General features: G+C 25.6%; 1 protein-coding gene across 1 annotated transcript; it reads left to right on the top strand.

Annotated features, from left to right (window-relative positions):
• The first annotated feature begins 1,004 nt into the window (after positions 1 to 1,004).
• Positions 1,005 to 14,524, top strand: LOC107436322 (dehydrogenase/reductase SDR family member 7). The gene is made up of 8 exons (XM_016047984.5): positions 1,005 to 1,345; positions 2,415 to 2,561; positions 4,312 to 4,418; positions 6,818 to 7,010; positions 8,096 to 8,142; positions 9,228 to 9,347; positions 12,691 to 12,857; positions 14,281 to 14,524. The coding sequence occupies exons 1-8, from the start codon at positions 1,231 to 1,233 to the stop codon at positions 14,339 to 14,341; spliced, it is 957 nt and encodes a 318-aa protein (XP_015903470.1). The 5' UTR covers positions 1,005 to 1,230; the 3' UTR covers positions 14,342 to 14,524.
• Positions 14,525 to 15,108: the final 584 nt, after the last annotated feature.

Here is a 15,108-nt window from a genome sequence, read left to right as displayed (position 1 = left end):
AAATTTTTTTTCGAAAAATTTAAAGTTTCAATACGAAATAATTATTTATAAAATAAAAACGTAAAATAAAGAATGCTTACAAAAAAAAAACTATCCTAAAATAACTTATTTTGAAATAAAAAATTTTCCTAGTTTTTTTGGTCTTAAAGTTCTTAATCAGACGTAGAAAATCATTCTGTAGAGAACTATCATCAAATTAAAAAAAAATTATTTACAAGTAAATTTTTTACTATCAAAATCTTAACACTTACCTGTTTAATCGGGAGAATTCCAAAGTAAAATGTTCTTAGTTTGAAAATTTGGTTCTAAAATAATGTGTGCATAGATTATCCCTTCATTACTTTAAGATGAAATGCAGTATAAAAAATTTTGTAACTGTAAGATCTCACTATCAATTTCAATATGTAACAAATGCGTTCATGAAATCGAAAGTTATCGGTTGCAAGTTTGTTGATAAAATGAAGGAGAAAATTATTGAGAAATTGTTCTTCAAATGTTATACGCGTTCTGTTTTCAAATGATTTACCAAAGTTTAAGGTCGTTTTTTTAAATTTTTTCTGCCTTTTCCTTATTGAAATTTTGCTTCTTATTTGCTGCTGAAAAAAAAGCGTCCTGCTCTACCTATGATTCTGATAGAACTAAATGAAAATTTAATAAATAGAAGCCTGAAAATATCTTTCCCGCTAGAGGGCGTATTCAAGCATTGTGAACCTAAATGTAAAAAATATCGAGAAATAATTCACTTCAATAATGTAATGAGCATTGAGAATGCTCTTACAAACTGACGAAGAAAATGAGACTTCACCAAAAACCAAACTAATTAGAGAAATAAAAATAAAATTTTTTTCGTGCGAACAAAAACGTGATTGGCAAGTTTTTCGTGGGTAAATAATTTCGACCAATCTGGTTCAATTATCAAATGTGATATTTTCACATGTGAAAAATTGCTGTCAGTAAGAATAGTCCTTACTGTTTAGGTTTAAGCGTAAAAAAGTGGTATTTTAGAAACCTGTCGCAACAAAATGGTTTATAAAATTGCTGTTGTATGATTTTTTTCTTTGCTTGTTTGGTCTGCCTGAAGCATTTATTTTGTCAAGATAACCTGTAGCAGGAAGTGAATAAACAATAGACTTTATCAGTCAGTTAATTAGTAGCATGATAGGTTTACTTGGCTTTTTTAATTACCCTGTTTTTTTTTAAACGGTTTTGGAAACTTCCAACGTTAGCCAAATGGATATCATATTAATTATAATTTGTATATTTATTTTACTTTTTGCATTTTTTATGCTTTTTGCCGATGCTGATTTAACTCTTTTATTTTACCATACATTTTATTCGCCAAAAGGTTTGTTCATTTTTAAATTATACCTTAATACGAGAAATTTAATAGTAAAGATATCGTTTTCTTTTTGATACAAGTATGCTACTATTTTACTATTAAAGTACGGTTATAATTTTTTGCTGTAGACGTGACAAATAACGCATTAATAATGCTGACTAACGTACCACAGTAATGTAATCATCATTAGAAAGAGTCCATTGCGCTAATGAATTAAATGCATCGAATAAAAAGTTTTAGCACATCTTGTTTTATGATGCAAAATAAGAGTTTTTGAAATTCCATTTTTTCAGTTACTCTTTGAAAATATTCGAAAAATACTTTATTAAATTCTTATGATGTTCATACTAGAATTTTTTTTCTTAAATTTTATGATGTCCATACCTATCAAATTATAGAAAACTGAATTTTTGAACATTTTTATTCATACACAGTTTTAATATATTTCTTCAAATGTTCATGTTTTACCAAATTTTTGATGCATTGAAACACATTTAACATATTTTTTTGTATCAATTAAGTTTAATTACAAAATTACTTTTTTCTTTCTTTAAAAATTTAGGTTAAATTAATTAATATACAGGTTTGGTTCAAAAATTTTCACACTACTGAATGTAGACATGTAGAAGCTGCAGACTTCTTATTTTTTATGATTTGCCCCTAAATCTCACTGTAGGATAAAATTGTTTTATTAAAATGAATTAATTATTACTGACCTAAATTATCTAAAGTGAATGGGAATAATCTATCCAGTAATTCATTAACATTTGAAAATTTATGAAAATTGCTATAATTTTACTAGCTTTCTGTTTGTGCGTAGAATTTCATTTATATTTTGAAATTCAGTTGTACTGAATCACATAATAGTCATAGAATCGTTTTAAATTAAATTTTTTAAAATTAGAATGTCAACAGATCTTATTTGATTGCCTGATTCGTAACTTCTAACTTATTCCTAAATTAGCTTTTATATTCACAGTTTCTGGTTGCTATGTTTCTTTATGTTATGATCATGTTTTTCTTTTTTCTTAATTGTTAAATTTATAACAAAATTTGATTTAATTGTCATTTTTAGATTTTGGGAAGGATGTTGTCTGGATAACTGGAGCTTCAAGTGGCATAGGGGAGTATTTAGCTTACAGCCTTGTGAAGAGAAATGCTAGGCTTGCATTATCTGGTGTTAATGTTGAAAGACTGCAAAATGTGAAAAAACATTGTCTTGGTTAATATCATAATTTAATAGTTTTTTCTATAATTAATTGATTGACAGTTATATCTTTTAGTTTTCTGTACTTTCAGACAAAATCAAACACGATGGAAAAGTTTAAAACTGCCATAAAAGTTAAAACTTAAAAGTTTTTATAACTTAATAACTTAAGGGTTTATTCCAGACTTTTGTGAACGGTCGATTTTCGTGAAGTTGGGAAAAATCTTCTCATGATTTTTGTGAATTTGTTAAAATATGAACCAGATTTTTAAAAAAAATTTTAGAAGCAAGTGATGGGTTCAAACATTTTGTGAAAGGTCCGTATTGTGAAAAATGTATTCATAATTTTGCGAATAAGTGAAAATAAGGTTTTGGTTTTGGGGAAAAAAGTATGTCTTTCAAAGAGTTTTTGTTTAAAAAATATGAGTTAGAGCTGTTATTAGTAGAGTACCGTTTAGTAAAAGGAACCGTTTTTGTTATAAAATTTTTGTTTTAATGATAAATTACTTCATGAAGAGTTCTTTTTCATGATAATAAATTCCGTGAAGAGTTTGTCAACAGACTCAATTTTTTTCTAAAATGTCCCCGGAGCTTGATTGTAATCTTTTCAATTACCTTTTTTTTGCAACCATTAATTTTCTCCCTACTGAATTTGTTTGACAATTATAGTTTTCAGCATTTAGGTAGTACTCAGACTAATTTGCACCAAATAATACACATATTTTTTTCTTGTTCTACTAGATAGTAATGATAGTTTTCAGTGTTATTGGAAACTAACAGTCCTTTAAATTTAAAAGAATGATCTAGATTAGAGAATTAAAATTTAGGCACAATCATCTTTGTGTGGGTTATCTGGGTTCTATCCAGGGTAAATTTACTACCGTTTCACAAATTCAGCTAACCTTCACAAATTCAACTTTAGGAAAACGGTAGTTTCACAAAATACTTTTAAAAAAGTAAGTTCTCATGCAAACCCGGTTCTCGTTGCAATCTATGGAAAAGAGGAGCTTTTCTGCCAGCTGTCTTTTAAGAAAAAGTAGAAAGTGTTTGGTTGGATAATGCAATGTGGTAAACCTAACATGTCGCTTACGCCATATCAATGCAAGCTTTTTTTTTCGCTGAGTTTTTTTAAAATGAAACAACGAGGCGCCTTCTCTATAAACTGTACAGGAAGTCAAAATTAATAAAAGAAATTTCTTAGAGTGAGAAAAAAATTTCAATAAATATGCTTTGTTTTTGTTTGCCAACTGTAGAATGCTATGATATTCTACAGTTGGCAAACAAAAACAGAGCTGAATAGCTTATTTTTGTCATGAGTAAATGTGCTGAATGACTTTAATTAGATATTCTTGAATTTAGATACAATTTTAATGAATCAAGGGATATACCTGAAACATATTAATCAAAAGGTTTATTGTGAAGCAGAATGTTAATTAATGGTTGCTGATTGTTAGAAAGCAATATATTACAATTAGAAATTGCTTACTTTTATTTATATATATGCATTGTGTTTTGAATAATATGAATTATATTTATTTAATAAATAGATTTAAATAAATTTTTCATCTTAAACAGTTTCTACCATTGGGGAATGTTTATTTATATGTACTGTTTTGAAACTGTATACAACAAAAAATGGAATCTAACACCTTTTTACAAACTGTAAAGAAGTACTTTATATACCATAAAGCAAATAGTATATTGGAAATATATAAACAACATATTTATATTTTTTTTACAGTTCTTTATGTTTGTTACATTTCAGAATTTTCCAAATGTTCAGAAGATGATGTTTTATTAGTTCCATTTTCAATTCAAGATTTTGCACAACATGAAGAATGCGTTTCAAAAGTACTAGAACATTTTGGTCAAGTGAGTTATAATTTACCAACTATTTTATAGTTAAATGCTAAAACTATTCAAAGTTTGGAGCAATATTTATTTCTCACTGGCTTGCAATTCTGCCATTTGAAATTTTAACTTTAAATTTTTAGGAAGTTTGGAAATTCTCTGGGAAATCTATTGTAGATTTCATTTTTTAATATTTTTTAGAAGTATCACAGTAGAAAATGGGAGGTAATTGATGTATAAATTTTAGACCCTAAAAAGTTTAAATTCTTTTTTATTTTTTGACAATTTTTATTGGAGCTATAATTGTATTCTGATATATCTTTTTTTTAATACTATACAGACTTTCTTATCAGAAATGAAATCCTCTTAAAAAACCAATCTTGTAACTTGGGTGATGTGCTCAGATGATTAAACATAAGAGTATTTGTTGTTTAAATCTATTTGTTAAAACTTGCATTATTGAGTAGTAACTGGCATGAAATTTTTTTTATTTTTATGACTTGTTGAATTTTGACAATATGCACCTATGAAAGTCAAATCAATTAGAGAAATTTATTGGTTTAACAGAATGTTGTATGTAAATAGGAATTAAAGTTGACACATGGTAATTATGAGGCAATAGTGGTAAATACTATTAGTATATGATATATGAGATAAATACCAGAAATGTTACCATATAGGATACCATAAATATGGATATTGAAATATATAACATATAAAACTTGTTATTTGGTTATTAATAATAATTTTAAATGTTGCAGGGTACTTTTTTGATTATTTTTATGTGCTTTTTTCTCGTTTTAGTGTGAGTTGACATTTTATAAGCAAAATGTATGCCTTTTTTTAATAGATCTTTTAAAATTTTTTTTAAAATTTATATCAAATATGCTTTTAATTTATATCAGTGTCATTTAATTTATAGAAATCTAATCTAAATTCATGTTCACGTTAAATTCATGCACTAAAACAGTTTACTTTATCATTTAAAAACGCAATTTTAATTTGTTTAATTTCCGTACCAATTTGTACTTGCTGTTTTCAAAGGCAAATTTATTATAAAAAAAAGGACCTTTGTATTATTATGTATTAATGTAATAAAAAATGTTACACTGTATGTAACATATTTTCTGAAATTCAATCATTTTACAGTTAATCCAATAAGCATGCTGATATGAATAGCTATTTGCTTATCTTAGTATAATTTTATGTACAAATAATTTAAATCTACTACTATTTAAAGCTTCAAATATACAGTTTTCATGTCATTCTTGTCCATTAAAACTGTATGTACTAATTATTCTATTATGCTTGTATCTGTTTATTTGAAGGATCTGTACAAAGCAAATTACCATTTCATTTTTAAAAAAATTCTTTTTGTGTAAACAATATTAGCATTTCTTTCATTTGTTAATCAAAATAAATTTTAATATATTTGTTTCTCTTTATAATTTACCAAATTATATAATTTTTTAATAATATTTAGTTAATTTCAGTTTTATTAAGTATATAAAGTATATTAAATACATAAAGATTTATTGACCAAGAAAAAATATTCTTTCCATTTTTATTTTCCAAAATATTAATTATGCACCAGATTTCATAAAAAAATTCTTTACTTATAATCTTTTTAAAGTATGGCAAACCGGCTTTGTATGTTATAAGAAAATGCCTGTTGTTTAAGTTGGTCGTTAATAATGAAATTATTGTTTTGCTATATATTTCAGCTCTGTGCCATTTCACAGTACTCATTTCTCATTATTTCGCAGTTAAATTTTTACATGTTTGTACTTTTTTCAGTCTATTATACCTTTTATTTTGTATTTTCAAGGAAAAAAAAAAAAAAATTCGCTTGTATTGCATTATGTATTCCCTCAGCTATCATTCTCCATTCTTACTACTCTACATTCTGAAATTAAACTAGCATTTTTTAAAAAAAAATATTATTAGAGTTTAGTTATGTTCAAGAAATAACTAGTTAAATATTATGTAATGATCCATATACTTTTTTGAGCTGCATGTGGCATAAACCTTGGAATCGTATGCCTAATTTCATGTCTTATTTGAAAATATTAGGAAAACATAGAAATTAAATGAGACATAAATATGTGCAAATATCTTACATTAATTAGGATTTTTAAACTGCATCTATGTCAATTTTTATGTGTCCTTTCCCAATTTTAGACAATAATAAACTATTCTCTCCATTTTATAGCCTTGTTTGTGATATATATCTATTAAATATCAATTGTTTTTATTTGTGTAATAAGTTTTGAAAGAGAATATAGAACTAGTTGTTCATAAAAATTACTTCAAAATATTAGACTATTTAAAAGTCATTAGAGTTCAATTGTTGAATTTCAATATATTCTGTAGCAAATTTAATAACTTATTAATATACATTAAAATCTTATTAATTACAGATTGATATTTTAATTAATAATGCTGGGGTTTCTCAAAGAGCAGACTTTGGAACTACTGACATTGAAGTTGATATAAATTTGTTCAATGTTAATGTTTTTGGAGCTGTTAATCTCACAAGAAAAGTGCTGAAACACTTTTTAGAGCGGAAAAAAGGTCACATAGTAGCTACCAGTAGTATGGCTGGAAAAATTGGTAGGATAATTTTTCTTTTTATTTTGTTTCCATACATTAATTTATTATGAAACGAATTTAAATAAAAGCTGTACATTTTGCATGACTATTTGTGACTTTTAAATAAAAGACAGTGTTTTTTATAAGTTGTTTATGTCAGTGTTAGGCATCATAAAATCAAACACTTAATTTAATTATCCAACCCTATTTTATGATTGTAAGTTTTTTTTTTACTGAAATAGCGCAAATCTAACATATGACTAGCATGTTTGCTCTTTATATGCAATTTTTGCTTTTATTCTGAATATTAATGAAGGATGATGAATTTGAATACTGCTACATTGAATACTGGATGAACATTAAAAGTATTCTGAGGAAGCAGCTTGAACTTCAAGTAAATTATAATTCAAGTTATAGCAAATAGACTATACCAATGTGGGAAATATCTTTAAAGATTATTTTGAAGCTAAATATATTGCTACATGATGAGTGTTGCAAAGCAATGTTTTATTTAAATATTATACATTTAGATATTTTTTAAGGAATGTGTTAAAATGATTTTTTAAATTTTACATATTCTGACTTGTTTGGGGTTCGGTAAAGATGAGGTCCTGCGAGACTCCAGTCTTTTTATGGACTTTTTGGAGGTGTTCGGATTCATGGGAGTCATCTAGTGCTGCTAGACGATTCCGAGTTTAGCAACAACAACAAATTTTTACGAGATTCACATTCTTGTTTTTAGATTACTTATATTCAGGAAAAATTTTCAATATGTTTTACACATACCAGTATTTAAAAGTGAAGATGAGATTTTTATTTTCAAACAAAATGATTTTTTACAGAAAAAAATTCTATAAAGCTTTTTATGTTCTCACATTTCTTTTCTCATTATTAATTATAGGTCTTTGAATGAAATATTATGTATTTAAATTGTTTTCAGTATTATATTTCATAATAATATACTGTGACTTACAACAGTAGCTTATAAGTAACATACATGTTATTTAAAGTTTTTATTAGAAAACAGTAACTTTACATAATAAATTTTTTTGTCTATCTTGAAAAGTGTAAAGCCATTTCATTAAAATACAAATTTTATTTTTTAGGAGCACCATATTCTTCTGCTTATACTGGGTCAAAACATGCAATGCATGTAAGTATTGTTCTACTTTAGTTTTTGAATTGTGTTATTTATTCATCAGAACATGTTATGTTTCTTTGCCTATAAATGACACTTTATAGTTTACTAATAATTTTATTAACTAATTGAAGAAGTTTTCTTTGTAAATATAATTCTTGTTTCAAATTTAAAGCTATTGTTCCTTAGTGCTAAAGTATTAAAAAATTCTGTTTCTTTTCTTAATGCATATTAGCTTTTTTTTAAACTTTTCCACATTATAGAATAACTTAAAAACTATATTTTAGCAATGAATGTGCATTTCAAAATCCTTTCTAAAATGAAATGAGGTACATCTTTAATCAATACACTTAATGGAAAAATGAAATCATTTTATTGCTTCAATTTGAACCTGATTTTAACATATCTTTTCATAAAACTGAATATATTTATTCATGCTTACAGAGTGTTTTAAAAGTATGATATTCAACTGTATTGTATTTTATTCTAAATTTTAAACCTGTAAAATGTATGAAGTACCATTGAAATCTGATCATCCTACACCTGGTTATCTGATATCCCTTCAGAATTGCATTAAAAGGGTTCTGACCTATGTTTCATCGATATTACAGATGTTGTTAACCATTTACTTTTGTAACGGCGAATTGGGGAATTGGCTTCAGAAAAACAAAAATGTATCAATGATTTTTATTTCTACATGAATGACAGTTAACAATTTATTTATGGATATATCTATGTTAATTTGTTTAATGATAGAAAAATAAAACTCAGTTGTTTCTTTTTAAACTTTATTACAGCTACTACTTATTTCAAGTAACTTCATTCACATTTAATGCTTATAAACTTAAATTTTGAATTGAAAGGTCCTCCAATTATTTCAATTTTCTGTGACATACTAGGGTCTTGAAGGTATTGGATAATTTAGTTCTACTGTAGTTAAATGATTATGTTTGAAAATTAGTGAAATTGAATCTTAATTCTGTTTTCCTTCATTGTAATGAAACTGAGTATGAAATATGAAATTTAATTATGAAAAGTTAAATTTATGTTAACTATATATATATTATAATGTCTGATAAATTCTTTTTCAATAATTTCAGGGCTATTTTGAATGTTTGAGGACTGAACTGATTCATGAAAATATACAGGTTACTATAGCTTGTCCTGGGCCTGTATTTTCACGTATAACTGACAGATGTGTTACCGGGAAAGTAGGAGAAGTAGGAATAGATTCTTTTGAAAAAACTTTTTTGCTCCGTTCTTAGCAATGTTTCTTGAGGAACATATAAACAATGCATAAATAAAATTTGTATTAGTTTTACAGACTTTGATTAGATTTTTTTTTATCTAGATAATCTGCAATTTAAACGCCAATGCTGAAACATGTTCCAAAATTTTGAAATTTATTATTATTTATAATTAAAATAGGGAAAAGCTATTTTAATTAAACTAAAGATGCTTTTTTTTTAAAAAAAATTCATTAAACTGCATTATATACAATTAGCAATTATGGTTATTACTTTATTTTCATTGGTTATTTATATTTTTGGATATGACATTTTTTTGTGAAACATGTATAACTTTTTTTTTTAGAGTTGATGTTACCAATTTTTAAAGCAGATTAAAACATTCTTTTATAAATGTTTACTGAGTTTTTCTCTACAGGAATATGTTTGATTGTGCTATACTCAAAAAATATCAAGCTTAATCATTTAATGTTTCAGTAAGCATATTTCATTAAAACAAATAACTATGAAAAACACTTTTTTTAAAAAAATAATATACCATGTTTTAAATGTTAGGTTTATTCAAATTTTTATAAATAAATTTTTAAAATTAATATTTGTATGTTTCATGTTATGCACTTAAAGATTTTGATTTTTTTTAACAGCTTGCTAATATTTTTGAGTATGGTGATTATTATTGATGTGCAGATTATTGCAGCTGTGCATATTACTGCAGCTATGCAGATTGTTACAGCATCTGCAGATTATTATTCATTTTAGTTTTTGTTTTTATTTTTAAAAAAACAGCAAAAAATTATTGAAAATTTCTAAGACTGCTTTTTTAAAACATCTCTTAACTGTTTTTAATAAAAATTAAAAATCTGGTTCGAAAGAATAAAACGTAATGAATGTTTTCTATTTCTCATTTACAGGTTTCAATGTATAGGAATTTATTCTATTTTTTAGTATTTTTGTATGAAATTCAACATTAATTTAAACAACATATAATTTCTAACTACATAGAATTATCTAATGATTATATCAGAATTTTCCACTGTTGTCGGTAAATTTTTATTGGTCAAAACATCACATGGTAGGATCAGAGTTCTAAAAATCCCAATATTTTATCTACATTTAAAAAAGAAATAACAAGTAGAAATGTTACAGAATTTTTTTGTCTCAAACTGTAATAGATTTAAAATCTTCTAAATTTTAAATGAAAAATTTAGGGAACTTGCTTAACTTATTTAACCATTTTAAATGTAAGTTTTTTTTCCATTTAATTTAAAAAGGGTAATTGAGAATATGGATCCAAACTTTGCGAAAAAATATACAGCAATGAAAACTGGTGTTTAAAATGGAAATTCTATGTAAATGGTTAGAAATCAGAGTTATTTGTCATCCAGAAAAATTGGAAAAGAAAGTACATCACAGCATTCATCTAGAAATAGTTAATGATACCATACCTTCGATAATCAAAGCCATTGCTGCATACAACATCCACTATACCCATAGGTGGATTCCAGTTTTTCCCATATTAAGTTCCATATTTTTTTGGTGGTCATCAGCGTTAAATTAATTAAAATCATAAAGGTATTGTTTTTCTGTGAAATATTTTTATATCCTAAATTTAAAGATACTTTCCTGTAATATTTTTTTTATTATTTTACTCTGCTGTTACTGTGCTTTGATTTTGATTGATTTCTAAATTTAGAGTATAAAACTAAAAGAGTTGCTTCTTTATTATTATAACCTATTTCTATAATATTAACTTATTATGCTACAAACTTATTTGAATCAATGTCTAAACTTGTGAACCGCTTTATAATTACTATATTTTGGTGTAAATTACATTAATATGCTATTATAAATTACCGTTAAAGAGATTTGTTAAATGATTTAGAACTTAATGATCAGCTTCATGCTCAATGTATTATATGCACAAATAACATATAATATATCTGCCTGTTTGATAAACGAAAGTATTAAATTACCTTTAGAAACTCACCAAATTTGTTATAATAATATATCTTTAATTTTGAATGTTATTTATAAGAAAAACGCTTATTAAGCCAAATTATTTATGTCCACTAATAGGTTGTAATAGGATCGTTAGGGAATCATACAAGATCTTTTATACTATTTATATGTCAAATTTAACTAAAAATGAACATTTAATTTAAAGAAATGAATGTTGGATGAGGAAAGTGGTTTACAAGCAAACAGAATTCTTGATATTACATATATTGCAAACGAAATATTTGAACTTTCATTGAAAAAACAGTTTTATGCTAAACAAAACAATTATTGCAAAGCAATCATGGGGGGTTGGTGGGCTGCTGCAAGCAGGGGGCTTTACTCCTTATTTTTTGTATAATTTATAAAGACCTTATATTTGCATAATTTTGTTGCATGTTTGTTAGATTTAGCTAAATTTTTACAGTGATTATTTCTGTCTGATTGCATTGAGGTCACATGTAAATTTGGATTTGTGAAGATAATGCTGCAGATTCACTCTGTAAAATCTACTCCCAGGTTAATTATGATGTCATAAATTTTCTTTAAGTTTTTTGTAAAAGTGTAATGATTTTAGTTAGATGATATTAGTTATTTGTGTTAGAAGTTATAATGAGCTAAATCAATTTATTTTGCCTTGGCGTAGATAGAATCCTTATAGCAGAGATGAACAACTTAGAACTTGCAAAGTCTTTTTTCTAAATTGGTTCATTAACAATCTTTAATTAATTAATACGAAAATATAATTAATGAAACTATACAAAAAATGTTATAGAAGTAATATGTTTATGAAAGAGAAAAAACTGACTTTACTTCCATGTTAATCTGTGGAGAATAATATGCCCTGAATTTATATATTGAATACTGAATTAATATTTTAATTATTGAATAGTTTTTAATTGCTAAAGTTATAATTATTTACTAAGTGTAACTAGTTAGTAAGTAATTTTTAAAATATTATAAAATAGTCATTATTCCATAATTATTTTATTTTATATTTTTATTATTTATTTTATTTTATATTTTATTATCTTAATTTATTTTAAAAGATTTATTCATTTACCATGTAAATTATTCTCTATTTTAAATTTTTGAGAATAAACAACATGGATAAGTTTTTTATTATTCTATAATACTCATGCTATTCAATGAGGCATAATTGATTTATTAAACTAATGATTATTTAATTATTTTTTATGAAGCAGTATTTATTTTATTTATTATGTTGGTGATCTTTAATTTACTAAGCAATTTTTTATTATTTAAATTCAATGTTTATAAAAAATTTGTCATAAATATTTAATTTATATTCTCATTTTAGGTATATGGTCATGTACAACAGTCTTCTGACAAGAAAATGAAAACGGAACGTTGTAGTGAGTTGATGGTCACAGCAATTGCAAACAAATTAGATGAATGTTGGATTACTTTTCAACCTCTGTTAGTAGTGCTCTATTTGGCTCAATACATTCCGTCCTTTTATAGAAAGTAGGTGGCTGACCTGTAATTCAGTAAACATTGCTTTGACATATTCATCAATTGCACATAAAATTTTGCTCTTTATGCATAGTTTGTAAGAATTATTTTTCTAATTTTGTTATATAATAACACTTAAAGAAAGTCATGTTACTTGTAAATGTTTTTAGCACATAATATTTTTTTGGCATATTTTTCAGTAAAAAATTATTTTGATTTCTGAGATGTATACAATCAAATTTATCAGGTGTTATTGCATGAAAACTTAAGAAGAAAATTTCAAGAAAGTCATGTTACTTGTAAATGTTTTTAGCACATGATATTTTTTTGGCATATTTTTCAGTAAAAAATTATTTTGATTTCTGAGATGTATACAATCAAACTTATCAGATGTTATTGCATGAATAACTTAAGAAGAAAATTTCAATTCATCATGATTTATTTTGATATCAGAAGATATAGTATAAAATAATATTTATTTAAAAAAAGAACTTAGTTATTCAGTTTTTAATTATTGTGAGTGAAAATAATTATTGCTTCAAATTTGTGCACTCTTTTGTAATTTATGTGATTATGCATTAAGTCATATTTGGCAAGTTTTTTAATAAATGTAGGAAGAAAACTTGAAGTTCGGGATAGCCTGGTTGGTAGGGCGTTTGATCCCCATCAACCGAAGACTCCCGTGTAGTTAATGGTGATTGATTCACATTGAATCTGTCAAGTCACAAAGTTACCTTGTTTCTGTAACAAATCAATACCTCTGGGGGCACTGAATTGGAGATTGATTGTTACCGGGTTCATTCAAAATTACAACCCAAGGATGAATGAATGGCGGAATAAATGGGTCCATCCTTTAAAATGGCTGGGACATGTGAGTGGCTGAAGATATATTCTTGCCATAAATAGTGCCACTTAAAAACAAGAAACGCACCCTCTATCTTAAATTCGCTTTGTTTCACCAAGCAGATTCTTCTCTGATTTTTTTTCTTGAAAATTCTGATTGATTGGGATCAAATCCCAGTTCTTTTCAATGATCTCGCAGTGCCTTAACCACTGAGCCATCGTGGCTGTTATTAGTCAATAATATTCCATTTATGAAGTAATATTGAGACTATTGATTTTAGATAATTTTCCTGGTTCGAGAGTTTGTCACTGCAAAGTATAATTCAATATAACCTTTGTATGAAATCATCTGTTTAAAGTTGAAAATTCACAATTTACATAAAAAAAACTGGTTAATTCATTTTGTAAATGAATATGTTTGAAAACAGATTTTGAAAATGTTTCTTTTTCAAGAAAAAAGGAAAATCCTATAATTTTAGTCTTTTATTATCTTCTTAAGTCTAGTCTTCATTAGGCCTATAACTGCAAAATGATAAAATGTATGTATTATAGCAAATTAAACTATATTAATAAAATATTCTTTTTTTTATAGTTTCATTTTGAAAAGGGCATTCAGCAAAGAACGTGTTATGAAAATGCGTCAAGGTCGTTAAATCTTGGAATTGACTATTGAGTTAATGGATCAAGTTGCTGAATTTTGTTATTGCTGATATTAATTTTTATATGCTTTAATCTTTTCTTAATATACTTTTCATTAATGGTGCTATTGGCTCTTGTTATAACATATCTTTTTGTACTTTCTCACTCTTTTTAAATAAATATATTTTCTGTAAAAATTTCTTTGTGAATCATTTCAAGGCAGAATCATTTAAAAGTTAAAAATATTTTATTTAAGGAATTTTTTGATAGAACTTATCTGATACAAACATATTTTTTTATAGTTTTATGTTTAAATCCAAGTTTTTTTCCCTATCCATTCGTAAGTAAAAACAAGGAGCAAAAGCGAGAATTGTAGCTGAAACAATAATCTCAGGGCTTATTGAAGATATTCTTATTTAGCTTTTAAACTCATTAAAAAATTCATTTATTTCAAAAATTCATATATCATCATTTTAAGGGCCTTACTGGGAAAAATAAGGATGCAGGTTTTTTTAATAATTTTATTATTAGATCCAGTTTTTCTATCCATTAGTAGATAAGAACACAGATCAAAAACAGTTTTTATAACTCAAAGTGTTGCAGCTGAAATAATGATCTCAAAGTTTACTTGTGATATTCTTCTCTAGTGTTTAGAATAGTTTTAGAAATTAAAAATTCTTTTTTTAAGAACTTTTCTGGGGGATCTAATATGGACCAGATTTTTTTTATAGTTTTATCTTAAGATACAAGTTTTTTTTAATCCATTCGTAGATAAGAACAG

This window comes from Parasteatoda tepidariorum, chromosome 10, assembly GCF_982258835.1.
Source record: "Parasteatoda tepidariorum strain Cologne lab strain chromosome 10, Ptep-v5.0, whole genome shotgun sequence".
Classification (NCBI taxonomy): Eukaryota; Metazoa; Arthropoda; class Arachnida; order Araneae; family Theridiidae; genus Parasteatoda; species Parasteatoda tepidariorum.
The sequence above is the reverse complement of the archived record's forward strand: the minus strand, read 5'-3'. Positions and strand labels throughout refer to the sequence as shown.